This window comes from Pleurodeles waltl, chromosome 7 (assembly GCF_031143425.1).
Source record: "Pleurodeles waltl isolate 20211129_DDA chromosome 7, aPleWal1.hap1.20221129, whole genome shotgun sequence".
Lineage (NCBI taxonomy): Eukaryota > Metazoa > Chordata > Amphibia > Caudata > Salamandridae > Pleurodeles > Pleurodeles waltl.
In genome coordinates, this window is record NC_090446.1 from 1,023,905,832 (window position 1) to 1,023,925,370 (window position 19,539).

A 19,539-nucleotide genomic window follows, 5' to 3' on the forward strand; every position below is an offset into this window, starting at 1 on the left:
ATATGTCCTGGTTGCCCCAAATAAATAAAAGTGCACTAAATATACAAAATCATTCTATGACAATAACAAGTATCCATAAGAATACAACTTTAAGAACTGTCTCCTCAGCCCTGGAAATATACAACATTAAGGCACTGTATGCTGCTCTGTATGGAGCAGAGCTGTGGAGTCATGTTAAGGATCCAAAATATTGAGTATTAAAGTAAATTTTTTAAAATCTTTAATCAGTTTACACCAAAGCGCCCTACTCCTTCCACTATTCAGTGATTTAGGAAAGACACCCATTGCTCATCTCATGACATTGAGATCATTTCTGTATTGCTGTAGACTGTGGCATACTGAAAAGCTTGGCCCTTACAGTACAACTCTTTTAGAAATTATGACACTGAAAAAGTACATAAACAACCTGTGACTTGCATGTGTCAAATCCACGCTGTACAAATTAGGACCTAGAGGTTTTATGGCTGTCAACATCTGAGGCCCATTGGGTGACTAAGGCAGTCCTAGAAGGGTCATTTAGTTCTTTTGCGTGAGAGGGAGATCATTATAAGTGCAAGCATGAAATTATTTCAAATAGGTTTTTGGATCACAAAAGCATACCATAGTTCGTCCAGTCTCCAAGCAATTGTATGTCAAATTCAGATATGAAATTCTTGCGATGAATAGCTGCTGTAGCAGAGAGGGTAAGAAACCTTTTAATAAAGATAAACTTATGACCCCTCCCCCGCCCACAGAAAATGTATTTTGCCCATTTTCCAAAGGCTAGGGACAAGGCAGTATGTTGAGGTCTTGGAGATCCTGAGAGCGAACATAAGAGAAACTATTGTCTATAGCAGTGGTTCCCAACCTGTGGTCCGGAGACCCCTGGGGGTCCGCAAAGCCTTCTCAGGGGGTCCGCGGCTGCTCAGAAAATACACTAAAATTAACAGATTAGGTCCCCAGCTTTCAGTAATGGCTTAGTAGGGGGTCCCCAGATTCCAATAATGATTCAGTTGGGGTCCCCGGGTTCCAGTAATGATAAAGTGGGGGTCCACAGATGTGAAAAGTTTGGGAACCACTGGTCTATAGTGTGGCAACATTTTTATCAGTTATGTGGTTACAGAGAAGAAGGCACTGTGCTGCAAATTGCAAACATTTTGGTGTTGACAGTGACCTTAATTTTACATCATACATGCCTGAGAGGGCAATGTTTTAGACCTGATTTTATAACCTTTCATGAAGTGTTGATGAGCAGTGATTCTTGATTTTATGTATCATTGAGAATGTAATTCATACTTTGCTGTATTTTTTGTTTTGTTCTTGAATAAACAATATTATAATTTTTGTAATGTAAATTAAACCCAGACACTTTCAAAAGTATATGCACAGAAGGAGATTATAAGCACAATGGGCTGAATGGTACACCAATAAAGTGTATGCAGAGGGTTAGCGCTAGCAATAGTGTGTAAATCAAGTACAACATCAGCAGATTATCAGATGAATTTCAGAAGGAGAAGCAGAAATGCAGAAGGTAGAGAATCAGAGAAACAGATCGAGCTCGGGGTGGTTTCAATACAACACGCTCAGCATGTTAAGCATTCTGGAACTTAAATGGAACTATCTTCTGAATTTTGCTGATTTGTGGCCTGGTTTGGAGTTTAGTTGTCGGTTCACTCCATCACAAACATGACAGATATCCTGCCCACCGTATTTCAATGTCCTCAGGATAATAATTTGGTTTGTTAATGTCTAGGTTGGCTGTTTATCCACTCATACCTTATACATGCAGGACTATGCAGCACAACTATATCCAACTTGGCCATTAATGAAATAAACCTACAAAACAACAGACATTAGGTGTCCTTAGCATACATTAAATGATCACATAAAAAAGCTTTTTCCTATTTTTTCTGAATTGTACTCACTTTCAGCAGTAAATACATCTATGCTCAAATAGATCATTGTATGACCACAGTAAGACCACAAAACTTATTTATAAGCAGCCCTTTCCAGGCCCCTTTTGCTATACTTGCTTAGAATACACCTGCAGCATTTGGTTACCACTGAATTAAGTGTACGAATGACTGAAGTAGTGGCTGCTCGATGAAAGCACAGGAACCACAGGTGAATTAACTCTTCTCTTATTCAAGGATTAGAGGTACAAGGAAACAGGTCCGCACCTTAACACACCGAGGCTCAACTGACACGGGGAGACTCCGCACGTCATAGACCTTGGAATCCCCTCGTGTCACCAGCCATAACATTCCACCCCAAGAATACGAATAACCACACACAACACGTCCCCCCTCTTTATTCTAAAAAATAAAAAATAAGTTTAATGGAAAACCAAAAATGCACAATGCAATAATATTAAAGGAAAAAAAATACACAATGCAATAATATTAAAGGAAACACACCCACACACACCTAAGAGAGATCAACCACCCACTAGGTATTCGGAGTAACTGCTATATGTCCCAACACAAAATCCTTCAACCAACAAGGACGTATCACCTTCCTTTTCCCTTCACGCAACACACCATCCAAACGCCCCATCTCATGATCTGATGCTTGCGTCTCACCTCCTTCACACTCATTAACACCACTCATTAACACCAGCTTCACAATCATTGACGCTATTACCCTGATCAAGGGTAGAAAAACAATCCTCCCCCCTTATACTCTATGTCCATCCACTTCATCCTCTAACCAATCAGCAGTTCCGCTCCCATCCACTGTTCCATCCATATCTTCATCATTACACATAAGATTCTGCCCATTGTTAAGCAAAGCAACACGTTTAAGATTCCAAACTCCACCATCACTCAATGTGACAGCATTATGTAACACTTCCATCACCTGCTCTGGTCCGAAATACCGACTCTCACCCTTCCTAACGGTATAAGGCTTCTTAACACAAACCCAATCACCTACATTAATCTTGACCGGCTTCACATGATGAAGTTTATCATAATATAACTTAGTTTTTTCTTGTGACTTGTCCAAACAATCTTTCACCAACTCTATAGACCAGTGTCTAATTCCAGTATCTACCAACCAAGCAGGGTTATGCTTACTCCTGGGATTTCTTCCTCTCATAATAACAAAGGGACTTAATCCTGTTGCTCCATTCTCAGTGATTCTATATGCCCACATCGCCTTAAAAACAGCTGTATGCCAAGCCTCACACTTTTCCATAGCTCCCTGAATAACACCCTTGATGACTCTATTGAATCTTTCTACTGTGCCATTACCACTTGGATTATACAGGGATGTCATTTTGTGTTTGATCCCCACTTTCTCAAAATACTTCCTTGCAGCATCAGAAACAAATTGCACCCCATTGTCACTCAATAATTTTGCTGGAATAGCTTTGGACAAAAACACTTTGTCCAAGAATTCCAGAACTGTAGTGGTGTCGGCCCTTTCAAATAGTCCGATTTCCGGCCATTTAGAAAACAAGTCAATTAGTACAACCACATACTCCTGAGCATCGCCAACTGGTCCAAACAAATGCACAGCAACACATTCCCATGGTTGATTGGGTAAAAGCATTTGCTCCATAGATGGCCTCAGGGTACACAAACTCCTATCAGCTGAGGAACATACTTCACAAGATCTAACTAATCTTTCCACTGCCTTGTCCACACCCGGCCACCAAAATAAATCCTTAACCACAGATTTCATCCTGACGATGCCAAAATGGCCTTCGTGACACAATTCCAAAATCGCTTCCCTCAAACCACATGGAGGAACGATTTTATCTCCTCTCAAAACAACATCCTTCACTACAGAAAGCTCATATCTAACTTCCCAGAAGTACCTACAAGGCTCTGGTAGGTGGTCCTTCCTAGGCCACCCTTCTAGAACATACTTTCCTCCAAAAATCTTTATTCAGGGCAGATTTACTAGAATCATGTACAAGAGCAACACTGAATTCACTCCACGGATCATCCACAGACCTTTCTAAAGGACTTGGCAATTTGGATAAGCAATCCGTCATTAGATTGCTTTTTCCAGGTACATACACGATGCAGTACATAAAATCCTTCATGCACATGGACAACCTTAGTATTCTCGCTGATGCCAACACACTACCTTCACAAGTAAGTAACTTGATCAAAGGTTTATGATCACACTGAATTGTAATATTCTTAACCCACACAAACACACGGAAATGTTCCAATGCTCAAGCACAAGCTAAGGCCTCTTTTTAAATAAAATACCTCTCCTCAGATGGTGACAAAGATCTGGAAGCAAACAATATGATCCTCTCCCTTCCATCCCTGTCTCTCTGAGATAAAACCGCACCCAGTCCTTTGTTATTTGCATCTGTGGTTACAAAAGTGTCTAATTCTGGGTCAAAACTCTCTTAATTGGCTACTATGCTCAAATCCTTTTTAATGTTTTCAAACTCTCGTTCACATACATCATTCCACACAAACTGTGTATTTTTCTTAAGTAGAAGTCTCAAGTTATAAACTTTTCATGCAAAATTTGAGATACATTTTTCACACAATTCCGCCATTCCCAAGAATGACCTTACCTCATCCTTGGTTGTAGGAGTTGATGCATTAACGATAGCATCAACCAATGACGCCTTAGGTTTTACCCCCTCTCCACTGATCTCTTGTCCCAAATACTCCACAGTTCTCTCAGCAAATTTACACTTGCTTAATTCTACAGTTGAACCCTTGCTTTCCAACACCTCTAACACATGTCGCAACCTTCCATCATGTACATTCCTATCTTCCCCAAACACCAAAATGGCATCCTGGAAACACATCACCCCCATGGACTTTCCAAACAACCTATGCATTAAACGTTGAAAAACTGCTACAGCTGAAGCTAGTCCAAACGGCATCCTCTTATATTGGAAACACCCAAAAGGTGTAGTGAAGGCTGTAAGTTTCCTTGATTCTGCTGACAGAGGAATTTGATAATAGGCTGCTGATAAGTCAATCGTGGAAAACCAACAGGCACCCTCAAGACTGGAAACCATTTAACGGAAAGCGATCAATAACAATGTTGTTGTTCAAATATCTCATGTCAACGCATAAGCGAATCTTCCCGTTGCTGCACCGTGCAGTTACCACAGGTGAAATCCATTCCGAACTTTTACATTGGTTCAATAACATCCATCAACATCAATTTTTCCAACTCCTTTGAAACCTCCTCTCTTATCATTATGGGCACCAATCTCACTTTATGGATTTTTGGTACAGCACTTTTTTTTAGCACAATTTCGTGTTCAAAACCAATTAGTTTCCCCAGTTGTTTATCAAAAACTTTAGGAAAATTTCTTTCCATTTCTGTTGCCAAGGAATGCCCTTCACCCACCACCATCACTTTTTCCTTGCCGTTTGGATCTAAAACCATTTGTAACTGTCCTTGATCTTTCCAACCGAGTACTGACGGTCCTCTTTTCGACACATATAGCTTCCCTCTGACACACCTGTTTTTGAAAGAGAGCAAAAGCCATCTGAAACCTAATAAGTAAATTTTTTCCCCAGTATAACTTTCAGGTTGAATATCTGGTTGTAATAATTGCTTGTCTATTTTATCCACAAATGGCTTGTTCCACACTTTCTCATTTATTATGGTAAATGATGAACCAGAGTCTGCATACATTGTAATAGGACTACCACCAATTTCCATATCACACATTGGTTTCCCTTTGGTATTCTCATCAGTTATATTCAAAATAAAGGGGGTCATTCTGACCCCGGCGGTCATGGACCGCCGGGGCCAGGGTTGGCGGGAGCACCGCCAACAAGCTGGCGGTGCCCCGCAGGGCATTCTGACTGCGGCGGTTTTGCCGCGGTCAGAAGTGGAAAACCGGCGGTCTCCCGCCGGTTTTCCGCTGCCCTAAAGAATCCTCCATGGCGGCGCAGCTCGCTGCGCCGCCATGGGGATTCTGACACCCCATACCGCCATCCTGTTCCTGGCGGCTCTGTATGGGGTGTCGTGGGGCCCCTGGGGGCCCCTGCAGTGCCCATGGCAATGGCATGGGCACTGCAGGGGCCCCCATAAGAGGGCCCCATTTTGTATTTCAGTGTCTGCTTTACACACTGCACCCGTCGCACCTTCCCACTCCGCCGGCTCAATTCTGAGCCGGCGTCCTCGTGGGAAGGCTGTTTTGCACTGGGCTGGCGGGCGGCCTTTTGGCGGTCGCCCGCCAGCCCAGTGCAAAACCCAAAATACCCTCAGCGGTCTTTCGACCGCGGAGTGGTATTTTGGAGGGGGGAACTCTGGCGGGCGGCCTCCGCCGCCCGCCAGGGTGAGAATCACCCCCAAAGTTTCCATCCTCCACAATTCCTCTGGACTCGACGTTTTTTTCTTCAATATCACTTCCTGTTTGATCACTGCCTTCATATATGCATTTAACTATCTTCTTTTTATTTCTGCATACCCTTGCAAAGTGGCCCACAATACCACATTTACTACACTTAAGTTTTAAGGCAAGGCATGTTTTAGCCTACGCCAGATGTTCCTTGCAATCACATCTGTAACATCTTCTCTCACCATCCCCACTTTGCAGAGTTTTCTGCTCCTTCACCACTTTACGATTCACCACTTTATAAGCACTATCAGCACTTTTCTCTGTCGACTTTAACTCAGAAACACACCTTTCAGAAATTTCTGCCTTCAGTACTATGGCTAAGATATCCTCAAGTGGAGAATCACCATTTATCCATAATCTTTCTTGAATGGATTGATTGTTACCATGCATAACTACTTGATCCCTTATTATGTCATCATGGATTGCGCCAAACTTGCAGTCAAGGGCTAATTTTCTTAAGTCTGCAACATAGTCATCCACGGACTCCCCTTTCTCTTGTTTTCTTTGGAAAAACTTGTATCTAACAATTCCAATGCAAACTTTTAGGTGCAAAGTATTTATGAAGATCTTGCATCGCTGCATTAAAAACACATATGTCCCCCCTCACAGGACATTTTGGCATTTTATTGTATGTCTTCAATCCAATAGACCTCAACGAATGTAACAAGATTCTTTTCTTCTGTTCTGCAGCCATTTTATTCTCTACGTCAATGGCACCTAGGTAATTTAGAAAATAGTCTTTCCATTCCACCCACTTGACAGGTGGCACACTTCCTGCAGCCCAAAATGCTTGCGGGGGAATAATTGTAAAATTTGGTTGTGCCATACTGCTCCACGCCCCAGTGCACAGTTCCAGTGAAAATACACAACTTCCGTGTAGCTTCCCCTTGTGTATAGTTTTTTTAACATAAGATGTTTTTATAGCTTAAATTAGGTTAGCTGTTGTAGAATAGGGTATGTATATTAGTGAATAGGTTTTGGTAGGGATGGGTTCAATTTGTGAGTGGGGGATGATGTCTAGTATATACAAAAAATAACATTTTTAAACAATTCATCAAAATATATAGATTTTTTCAGGACTATGGGGGTCATTACGGTATCCGCCCGCCAAGCAGTAACTGCGGTGCGGCCGCCAATGCGGCCGCACTTCCGCGGCCCCCATTACGACATCCCCGCTGGGCCGGCGGCCGCAAACCAAGTTTGCGCCCGCCGGCCCAGCAGGGATGAGGCCGCAACATAGGAGCCGGCTCCTAATGGAGCCGGCGGTGTTGTGGCCGTGTGACGGGTGCAGTAGCACCCGTCGCGCTTTTCACTGTTTGCTATGCAGACAGTGAAAAGCTGGCCGGGGCCCTGTTAGGGGGCCCCTGCACTGCCCATGCCAATGGCATGGGCAGTGCAGGGGCCACCAGGGGCCCCAGGACACCCCTTACCGCCAGCCTCTTCCTGGCGGTGCAAACCGCCAGAAACAGGCTGGCGGTAGGGGTGTCATAATCCCCAGGGCAGCGCTGGTTGCAGCGCTGCCCTGGCGGATTATCACGGCCGGGGCAAAAACGGCAGGAAACCGAGTTTGCGCCCGCCGGCCCAGCGGGGATGAGGCCGCAACATAGGAGCCGGCTCCTAATGGAGCCGGCGGTGTTGTGGCCGTGTGACGGGTGCAGTAGCACCCGTCGCGCTTTTCAAAAGCTGGCCGGGGCCCTGTTAGGGGGCCCCTGCACTGCCCATGCCAATGTCATGGGCAGTGCAGGGGCCCCCAGGGGCCCCAGGACACCCCTTACCGCCAGCCTCTTCCTGGCGGTGCAAACCGCCAGAAACAGGCTGGCGGTAGGGGTGTCATAATCCCCAGGGCAGCCCTGGTTGCAGCGCTGCCCTGGCGGATTATCACGGCCGGGGCAAAAACGGCAGGAAACCGCCGGCGCCGGCGGTGTGACCGCGGCGCTACCGCCGCGGTCGTAATAAGGGCCTCCGTACCGCCAGCCTGTTGGCGGTATGGACGCTACATTACCCCTGGCGGTGTGTAGATAGTTGATGCACTGATGTAGCTTCTATTGTCTTTGTATGAAGATGTGTTTTAAGGGGGGTGGGAGTTGATGGTTATGATGTGGTGTTAAATGCATAGTGTAAGGTAGGTTAAGTTAAGGTAGTTGTAATAAGTATCTAGGATAAGGTAGCTTAGGTTAGGTTAGAACAGTTAGGTTTTGTAGGTTAGGTACTTTTAGTCATATATATTTTTATGTCTCATTAAATATTATTGTTTGCTACATGCAAGTCTACATCTTGATTTACTGTGTAGGAATTAGCATGTCTGCTCAGGTAATGTAAAGTACATGCCTCTGGCTTTGCTACCAATGTTTGGCAACATGTGTTACTTGGTGATTTACCTATGGACAGGTACCTCTCAGGTTGGCCATGGAATCATACGAGCTACTTACAAACATTGTTGAGCAGTATACGTGGCAATTTGGATGTGAATGGATTCACAGCCCAAGACAGGTATTTACACACAGTTGCTCTGTGTGGGTAAGGTATGTGACATGCATTGGAGGCATTTAAAGCATTCACCCTAATCCAATGATTTTTAACTCACATACTGATGAATGTCCCTTAACCACCTAGCCTTGCATCATTTGCTTGTCACAACAATGTTATTTGGTTGCTACTACCCATGGGTAGACCAGCCTTATATGGTGTGACTTAAATCACCTTTAATATTGACTGCATGATACCTGTTGCACTTCATGCTTGCTAGCTTGAGTGACGGCTTGCTAGTCAACATACACATCTGGTGAGCCAAATATGTTTCATTCTTTCTGTGTAGCTTTGTCCATGGTTCCAATCCAGATAAATTCCCATTAGCAAGTAGTTGGTGTACACAATGCACCATGTTCAACTTAGTCCTGACTCAAACACACATACAACTTGCAGGTTGGACTAACTGATTTAATTTAGATGTGCAAATAAATAGGAAGTTCACAGAAACAGTTCCCAGGAGAACAACCTCAAAAGATGTATAGAGCCAGTGGGTGTCCAAACGGAGTCCATGGGGGGAACATGTAATTGGACATGTGGAAGAGAGTAGTGATTCAGTAGATTGGGCACAATGAGAGTCCCCAAATGTGTGAGGTCAACAGGGGAGACTTTTGTGGGTGAAAGAGGTACTGTCCACATCTTCCTCCTTTAATGTGTGGAGTGCCTACCGTGAGAAGGGTGTTGTAGGTGCCGGATTAGAACGAGGCACTCACACATCAAGGGCTGAAGATATGGATCCCATGTCTACAGCAGCATTTCTCTGTTGCTACAGTTATGGCAGCACAGCAGCAAGGATGATCTGCTGATTTTGTAACACAGAAGCAACATCATAGTGGTAGGCAGCAATGGTAGCAATGATGAAATCCTGCTTCTGTGCCGTGGACTCCAAGATGGTTCTGATTGAACCCAGCTGGTTGGCAACCTCCCTGGTGCCACTTTGGCAGGACATTTGATCATGCCTCTGTCTCATGACATCTGCTCTGTCAGTCAGGGACTGGTGGAAGCCATGGAGTGGAGAGTAGGTGCCTCTTATGGCTGCATAGTTGTCCTTATTTGGACTGAGGCACCTACAGACTGCCTCTAGGGTGCCTGGCATGGTCTCCGTCCCTGCCCGCACCTGATTGCCAGCTCCTGGTAGACTCCTACCGCAGTCTGTTGAAATAGTATTTGTTGGTTCCAGGAGTCCACAGCTCTGGGTGGGATGGCAGGAGGTGTATGTTGGATGGTAGGTGGATCATGTGGAGACCCCACAATGCTATTAAGCCTCATGGTGACCGGAGATGGTGTCTGTATGGAGCCCAGGATTTGCTGGTGGGTGTCTGTGTTTATGGTTTTATGGTCTGAAGCTTGTCATCCACATCATTGCTGAAATCTGGGACAGTCTGCTGGCCAGGAGGTATGAGTTCATCCTCTGCAATGAGATAGAGAAATGGTAAGGGTGATCTCTGTTAGATGTTGACATGAGTAATCAGGTTGACAATCAATGTTTCAGACTTCGCGCCTTCAGTTCAACAGTGATGCGTATGACACCTGTTACACATGGTTATCAATGGCAAATTGCACTGTAGTTCCCTTACAGATGGCAGAATCTCTGCATTGTTCTCAGAAGCACTGTATGCCTACTCTGAGGTGTTGGGCCCTGTCCTACTGGATAGATTAGGATCACTGACATTCACCCCATTTCATCATGATCAGAGTTGGTCGTTCGCAGAGTGTCACACGCCATTTGACTCAGGCCCAAGCCATTGTATATGTACATGCTTCCTCTTTTTATGCACTTTTAGGTCCTTGGACACGAGGTAGTGCCACATAGTGATGCTACCTAGATACTACATTCACTCTCATTTGTCTGCGACATGTAGATTTGGTGTGACCATATCCAGTGGAGCTACATCTTGAGTTGTTATTGAGGGCTGTGGGTCAGGCATCACCCCACATAGAAGTAGTGCTGCAAATATTGCCAAGTACCTGTCATTTGTGGTGGCTAAGTAGATCTTAATATCCGTCAGGTCCCTGTTTGACATCCTCCAAATTATACATGTAGCACCGTGAGACAATGTTGCATCAGACCTCCTCAGGGCATGTGCTACATCTGCACCCAGGGCCACATGACATGTAAGATGTAGTACCCCAAGGGGCTATTCTCTGCCATCCCTACCCACCTTTGACACAAGTGTGGCACAGTCAGATGCAGAAGTGCATGTGTATTGGTGAGGCTACTTTGCAGTACACATGTCCATTCTCTCATCCCTGGTATTCAGTCTCCACATTCAGACCGAGTGGCAGAGTTACATGCACAGCCAGGCACTACAGTGCACAGCACTAGCAGGGGCTCTCCAGGCAAACATATCATCATTAGTTTGGACACGCATGGTCCTCTGGTGTGCATCTCTTGCATTCCCCCCACACCCATTCCGATTTAGTGGATGAGAGGAGTTCAAGTGGTCCCTTCCATGCCAGCTGACACCTGTGTGCTCTCACCCTGTACACCAAGTCAGCTGGGTGCGATATAGTTTCATGCAGGATACTATAGATGTGTCTCTTACCATGTCCCTATATGTAGATACTTCCCATGGCCCACACCTGATCCCCTTCAGATGACTGGTTTCTCCTCTGCCACACCCATTCCATATGGAGGATTTGCAGTCTAGATTAGTGTGCATGGGTCAAAGTGACAATGAGTAGCTTCATGGTGCAACGTGGCCTGCATTGTCACAGTCAGGTTGTGCAGGGTAGTAGCGTGCATGCATGATGTATTGTTCCAGTCCATGTTGTTTGCTTTGTATTGTCAGAGTTGTAGTTGTGGTGAGTGATGTTGTACATTCCACTGCAAGTGCCAGTATACAAAGAAAGATAAATGTGGACTGCTGCTGCACTTCACATATTGAAGGGAGGAAGGTAATGGAGCTGGACTCAGCTGTGCAAATTGTAACTGGTCAGTGCGAATTACATTTATTTGATGTTTGGCCATAGGTGAGCCAGCATACTATCTTTTGGACTGCAGACTGTGCAGTGGAGTGCTGGGACATAGCTGCCAGCACCTTACAACATTACCTTGTTGCCACATTGCCCCTCACAGTAACTTACCATGTTGGTCTTGTTGTTCCTCATAGGCAGCACTGGCATGCCCCGGGATGATGGCTGCCACCATCTCCTCCAACTCATCCAGCTGCACCTGGGGCACTGAACTTCCTTCACGGGCCTGCAGTGCTAGCCAGTTTCTCCTTTGTTCTGCACTTGCAATCATGCCAGTGCTTCTTACATTTAATCACTGTTCTTTTGACTTCTACCACACTATTGCCCTTGCACTTGGCATGGGCAGTGCAGGACCCCCTCTGGCCAGCCCCCTCGCAATGTTCACTGTCTGCTCCGCAGTCAGTAAACGCGAGGGTGCTGGTGCACCCTGCAGGCTACAGCATTGCCATCGGCTCAATTACGAGCTGGAGACATTGCCGCTGGCTCGATTACAAGCTGGAGACAATGCTGTAGCCTGTTTTCCGCTAGGCTTGCACCCGCCAGCCGCGCAGGGAAGTATTAAGGTGGCCAGCGGGGAGGTATCCTGTGTGGTCACAACCTCCCCGTCGGAAATTCGGCGGACAGTAAAAATCACCCGCCAACTCGTAATGACCCCCTGTGTGTCTATTCTTGGTATACAATGAGCTGCTTTGATCTTTTGCACTTGCTAGACACTCCTAGCTCACCCTGACCACCAACCGTGACACACTTATTAAAAATTTAATCACTAGTATGTGACATATACATATATTGTGTAGAGCTGTGTTTTATCTCCTTCAGTCACAATTTGATTGCCTACTCAGCATTTGTATTTACACTGCATGATTTTATTTTAGCTTTATTCTCTATCTTGCAGTTATTTTGACAGTTCTTTGATTAGTACTCAGTTTTAAGTTCACTCTTAAATTTTAAAACTTTATTTCTAACTCAGCTTTGACTCTGCGTTCCAATATTCACAATGAATAGTCTATTACAAAGTCTATAAAAGCACAAATTGGAAAAAACCAAATAAGAAAAACAAAGCAGCTATGATAAATAAAATTATAAATAGACGAAATTCATTCAGCAGTAAAACAGTCATCACAATATTGGCCTTTACATGAGCTACAGAAGAGGCAAAGTCTTCACATTCCACATTCTTCATAGGCTGGCTTTTCTGGCTTATCTGTGTTATAATACTACTAATAAATATTTTATGAGTATACTTTACTAATTTACCTCTTAATTATACACTAGTTATCAATGTTAAAAAGCCCCCAAAAAACCCTGTCACCATAATGTGAAGCTCATTTGTCAATCATTCCCTCTCTTTTTCCTCCCTTCTTCCTTTGCCTTGTACACCTCTCCCCATATTCTGATTTCATCTCACATTTCTTCTATTTTTAGATTCAAACCCCCAATATGGTATATTAGTAACAGCATCCTAGAGATAATTAACATACTGACAGTTTATATTATCAGACTTTATTATCAGGTTTACTAAGGTTGAAGAGCATTTCAACAACAGTAGTTCAATAACATTGTAGCTTGCTCATATATACTCCTCATATAGCCTGCATTATCGTACAGAAAGCAGAGAACAAGGAGAGAGGCAAAAGCAGTAGGAGAGGCAGCAGAAATGATAGTCAAAGGGAAGGAAAACACATTTTATATCCGATAAAAATGTATTTTTAAAAAAACCTCTGCATGGAATTATAACAATCCAGTCTATTTAATCCAGCCCAAAAGTAGAAGCAAAGTAGAATGCAGTACTTCACTAAGTTAAATGGGGTAATGGTCCCAAGCCAGACCCCCAGTAGCCAGCCACCTCCTCCAACAGCCAGTGAGGTGGAGAGATCAACTTCCCAATCAAAATCTTATGCCACCTGAAGAAACATGGAGGTACTTCACCACCATAGGTTGTTACTGACGCCGAATCCGAACTTTAGTCAGATAGCAACATATCAGAAGCTTTACAATACAGCATGCACTGTAAGCAGAAAACAGAAACAGAACTGAACTTTCAGTAAAATGTGATTAATCCATCAGCACAGTAGCACTCATCTTTCATGCAGCTTTAAGTTGCCATCAGGTTTGGGCAGCCTGGTGTTGCATTGATGCTGCTTTTGACTATTTATTACCTATCACCTTCAGGAATTCAACTCAGAACCACAGGCCTTTGTATATTTCTGGGTCCGAATCCCCAGGTTTTCACAGTCCTTGTTTGCCAGAGATTAGGGCAACCCCTTCCAATAGCCACGTTGCCACTAACACTGGGTAACGCCTTGGCAGAAAAAGGCCCCAAAGATTAAGAGGAAAGGGCCTACAGCAAAAAAAACTCCCATAGGCAAGGATTTGGCACAGGATGTAGAATGGCCAATCACAGGATAAGGAGATCACTGGATTTGATGAAGCTGATCAAAGAGCGAAATGATATGATAGAATTCCAACAGAGACTACCAAGAAACTGGAGGAACAGGAGTGAGAACACTACAGCTTGATTACTCAGAGCGGTTTGCTGCAAATAGTAAGCAAAATGTTGCTCCTCATATAGGAAAGAAACAGGAAGTGCTTAATATGCCATATTCAGTTGAGCAGCTCTCTTCAAACCCCTATGGAGAGCAGTCATCTTGGACTGGGAGTTTTTAAATCTTCCCAGTGGCATGCAAGAAGCACTCTGGGAAGAGAAAGCACTGAGGAAGGTAAATCTGTCCCCAAATATGGCCCCAGGAGAAGAATGCCAAACTGGATGGCAGCACTGCAGGCCAGCTGCTGTGAGGTGAGGGTTCTTGCTCTCTTTAATGCCCCAGGATTCAAGGCCCGCTGCACGTCCCACCAGTGGCAGGCTTCTCCCGCTGAAGGCAACAGCCAGGTTGCGGTGCGCTGCTGCAAGGTACACTGTCTGCGGTCAAGTCTACTGCCAGTGAGCGTGCGAGAAAGCGGCGCAGCCAGCCTAGCAACATTACCTCTCAATTACAAGGTAGGGCAGATTTTTTCAGCTTCCAAAATTCCAAACCTTATTTGTTTGCTCGCTCACTATATAAACAAGGCTGGTATTGCTAAGGCCTAACATGGGCTAAGGTATAAAAATTAGAGCATCAAGATCTAAGACACAATGATCATCAAGTTTGCTCGGCCAACTTCCCCTCAGAGATTGCTCTTTTCATCAGATTTCCTTAAGAAGTGCCCAATGATATTTATTTTGATTCTGATTTAAATGTGAGTTATCAATACAAGAGCTTGATCCTTATTGGGTGCAAACAACAAAGGTGCCTTCAGAAAGTGATGAATATGGCACAATTAAACCATTTGGCAAACTCTCCTGTAAAGTAACCTTTAAGGTTTTCTTTTCTTTCTCAGTTAAGGAGCCCTAAGAAGTAATAGTGGCTGGGTCCATTATTATTACACAATCATATTCCCTGAGAAGAAAAAGTAAACAAACTTTAGGCCTATCAAAACTGGAGAAAAAGCATGGTAGTGCAGTGGCACAATTGAGAGTTTAGCCACCATTAGATTAAACATGCATTCCTTGGTCTCCTTACAAGTTTAGCAGTGGCTTCCAGGAGCATAATAATGATCATGACAAAACTGTGATGACAAAGATATTGTTTGAGCTGATCAGTTTACAAATTAATCATTCCTCTTTGTCTAAGGAATTCCAAAAATGACAGCATAATTGAGAGAGGCAATAACATCAAAAGACAACATTTCTCTATTGTTCCTAAATGAGACTTGCAAAGGAAAAGAGGCCTCTTCTACCATGCCTGAAGTTAATGCTTGAGCCATCAAATTTGAGTAATTTCAAGAGTTTGCTTGACTCTTTTAGGAATGTCATTTTCATTGGCCTAGTCCTGATCACTAAACATTCCACAGGTCCCACTGTCCCGCAATGTGGAGGTATTAGGAAGCTCCCCCTTTCTTTTCATAAGGACAGTCAGTAGAAGGAACAGTTGATCATCAGTACGATTCATGAAAAATCCAATATAAGAAAGTCAAAGCACTTCTTCTTTCCTTTCGTATCTCTTGTAATCATGCTAAATTAACAGAACTAGATCAATACTTTCAGAAAATGTGAGCAAATCAATTAGTCTTTAATCTCTTCTCTAAGGCCATGTCAAAAAAGAGTAATTCCCTCAATCCAATTTGTTCCAGCTGTTAAATGTCAAAAATGAGTCATGTAGGTGAATTAATCGCACAATGCTGCCTCAGCAGAAAACTCCAAATGAGGACATTCAAATATCTTCTTAATTGCTAGCAAGAGTGTATCATCACACTGTAAACCTGCATCAGAATTTGATAATAAAGGAGGTGTCCAGGTTAATGCAGATACAGGAACACAGCCAATCAGGTAAGCTACTTTAACTTGATCCTGACAAAACTATTCAGGGTAAAACGCAAAATGCACCACAAGAAAATCCAAAACATATTGTAATTGCATTGGATCTCCAGAAGAACATAGGCCACTTAAGCGGACTACTAATATGTCCTTTGGCTGTTATATCAATATCTGAACTCTCAATGTGCGTTTGCTGTAACTCTGGTGTTAGATCCTTACAAAGATCCATAGAATTACCAAACCTAAGAAGTAATTGGCATTGCAATCCATCAGGGACTGAATGCTAAGAAGGTCTGTTGATTCCACTGCTTGAATGCCCGATGGAAGGGTGACTCCTTCCATTAGCCACAGTCCTATCCTGCACAGAATATATGTCATCAGTGTTAGGCGAAAAGCACAGAAAGGTTAACAAAAGTCTTAAAGCAAACTTGTAGCTATCAAATGGAATTGAAGATTTAAATTGAAGTGATTAGCAGGGCACCAAACTCCATCTTACCTCAAGGAATAGAAAGAGGGAGACTGTTATAATCCACATAAATGTGTATATATGTGAAAGTGCAGTCTCATAGACAAAATGGTATATAGTTATTTCAAGTACGATGTTAAAATAACAGTTCAAGAAATAGACAATTCAATACATTAGGAATAGGAATTGGTATCTCCTGTGGTTCCTTAGAATGTGGAAGAAGTGGTATACCCGGGAGCTTACTGTATAATGTTGGGGATGTGTGTTGACAGAGAGTGAGAAGGACGGAGTTCGGGGAGCGTTAAAATAAACAGCTGAACCAGACATTTCATGCACTGCGATTTATTTCAATACTATTATAACAGAGACATAATATCCAGAAGGCGAAACTAATACACAATCCAACTGATAGAACCACAAATCAGAGACAGAAAAGGGCCACAAACACATCAAAACCATTAAGAATTGTGGACTAAGGAGGTACAAAAAACAGTGAAGAGTGAAAAGGAGGACTAGAGTTAAAGAATTATGAGAAAGGATGAGAGAGGTGGAAGAGAGAATTGAGATCAGTCCTTAAATAGTTGTATGTTTCTTAAAAACATTTTTTATAACAAAGCCACAAGACATCGAAAATAATCAGGTAACAATCTAGCCCCTATTCCTATTTACAAACTAATATCTGTAAGATTATGATTAGCATCAGCTTGTAATTATGAACAGGAAATAGAGATTCTTTTAGATGATTATGACTTTTGAATTTGAGATGATAGATGACTGTGAGGGCTAATTTTAAGATGCACAGATCTTTAGACAAGATGTCATGCCACCAACAAGAAGACTGTTGAAACATTCTTAACTGTGATTTGATAATTCCGTTCTGACTATTTACATTTTTCTCTATCAATAGTAATTCATATGTGATTTTTCTCTTTTTAGGCTGTCCTGGGGTCTACTATATGCTGGATTTATATTTATAATGGCCAGTCTATTGTCACTAGTTATAACAAATAGATTGCTGCTTGATTCCAGTTACCTTGTGATCTTCCTCCTGTTCTTCCTCTACGGTATTTCCTCTGTAAGTTTCACTTTGAAATATTAGTGTGTCTGTTTATGTGTGAAGTGGTTAATAATATTCAGGACTCTCACAAAATTATTCACAAAGGTTATTCAACTTGTGATAATGTGCATGTATTCATTACGTTTTACACTTTTGAGTAACTTTAGTACCTTTGGCTAGTCACAAAATCTGAATATCAATTTACAAATAAAAGTAGACATATGCATCTCCACCCCCTGATAAAGGGGGAGGAGCCTTACTTACAAGTGTACGTTACTACTAAAGAAACAGTAGTAAGTCTAGCACCACACATGGCCAACTCCTGGTTCTGCCACATCCTCCAATAGAAACTGGCTAATATCGCAAAATAAAAGATGTTAATTTTTTACGTTGGGTGGGAGTTAATTTGTTACTTTAAACTTGTGAACCATTTCAATGTAATTTAGTGTATATACATGGAAGTTTTTATTTAAAAATAGTTACTAATGCTGTAGCATTTTTTCTTTAGCTCTCTATTTAAAATAAATATATTTATGTTACTATTCAACATAAAAAACGTACAAACATTTTTCAACTTAATACACTTTATTTTACATTTCCGTATACTTTATATCTCTGCCAACGGGGTGGGCATCTTCTGATGGTAAAGTATAGGGAACTTCTACCTATACTTTACCATGCAGTTATCTATTCCCTCAACGTATAAATCTCCCTATGACAAAGTGAAGAAGACATATACTTTGCCATACAGAGGTCTCCGCCCAACTGCCTGTCCTTCCTATGGTAAATTATAGGGAAAAGTATAAATGTTTACTCAACTTGGAAAAGGTTTGTTACAATGTTTGTACATTGAATATTAATGAAAATGAATATGATATATTTACTCTACATGTAGAACTAAAGACAAAAAATGCTACCAGTGGTTGTCGATTTGTGGTGCTGGAATTACTTCATTTCTGAGATGGAATTCTTTGCTGCAGTATTGGGTCCCTATGTGGCTCGAGTAACTTTAGAAATGCAGTTTGTGAATCAGAATGAGCTTACACTTTATTGTGTGGGTAGAAGTCTTTCCCTAAACCACTCCCAGGTCCTCATTTCAGCCCTCCTTAAACTTCCATTTTCTCCTCCCCTCTAGTAGGAAGTAATCCCTATTTTCCAGCTACTCTTCTCTGTCCGTCTCATATTTATTACTAAAATGTATACTTACGTGTGTGGAGACCTCGCACTTTGGGTGGAGCTCTCCACACAGAAGAAGATAGGAGAGGTGGAGATGTAAATTTTGCACGAAGGCTTGTGAATAGTGTTCTGTAGTACTACAAAACATTCTACAAAATGTTTTTGAACAGGCCCCTCAGTGTTCTTGATTTTCTAAAATGAAGGGCATCAAAATTAGCCAATGACAAGTAATGCACTTATTTATATTTTTTAATTTCTCAAGTACTGTAGCAAATTCACTTTGAGGCCTAATTGAGAAGACACATTAAAAGTTAGAAAAAATGACAATGTAAAGATAAAGGGACACAACGAGTGTGAATAATCATCAAGTTAGAGGAGGTGTCCCCGTAGAAAGGCTGAGGGAAATCAAAGGATTTATTGTGAAGGTATAAACATTCAAATTATAGAATTTGAATTCTATCAAATTGTACAAATGTTGCATAAATCTTAGTGTGGCTTTCTGACTAATGGGGACTGTTTTTAGCAGACTATATATTGATTGAAAGACTGTGCAGAGCATGTGCTTGTAGCATCTCATACAATCTTTGAGGATAAAGAAAAACAGCATGATTGAATGATAGAATGAGAAAGAGAAACATTAATTCACAACATAAAAATCCTCT

The 19,539-nt window shown here is 42.5% G+C and overlaps 1 protein-coding gene across 1 annotated transcript in view; it reads left to right on the top strand.

Moving 5' to 3' along the window:
* Positions 1 to 19,539, top strand: part of LOC138245863 (ATP-binding cassette sub-family A member 9-like) — a 2,236,336-nt gene that overhangs the window by 294,318 nt on the left and 1,922,479 nt on the right. The window contains exon 7 of the mRNA XM_069199841.1: positions 17,581 to 17,719. Coding sequence (XP_069055942.1) covers positions 17,581 to 17,719 — 139 coding nt within the window. The remainder of the gene's footprint in view (positions 1 to 17,580; positions 17,720 to 19,539) is intronic.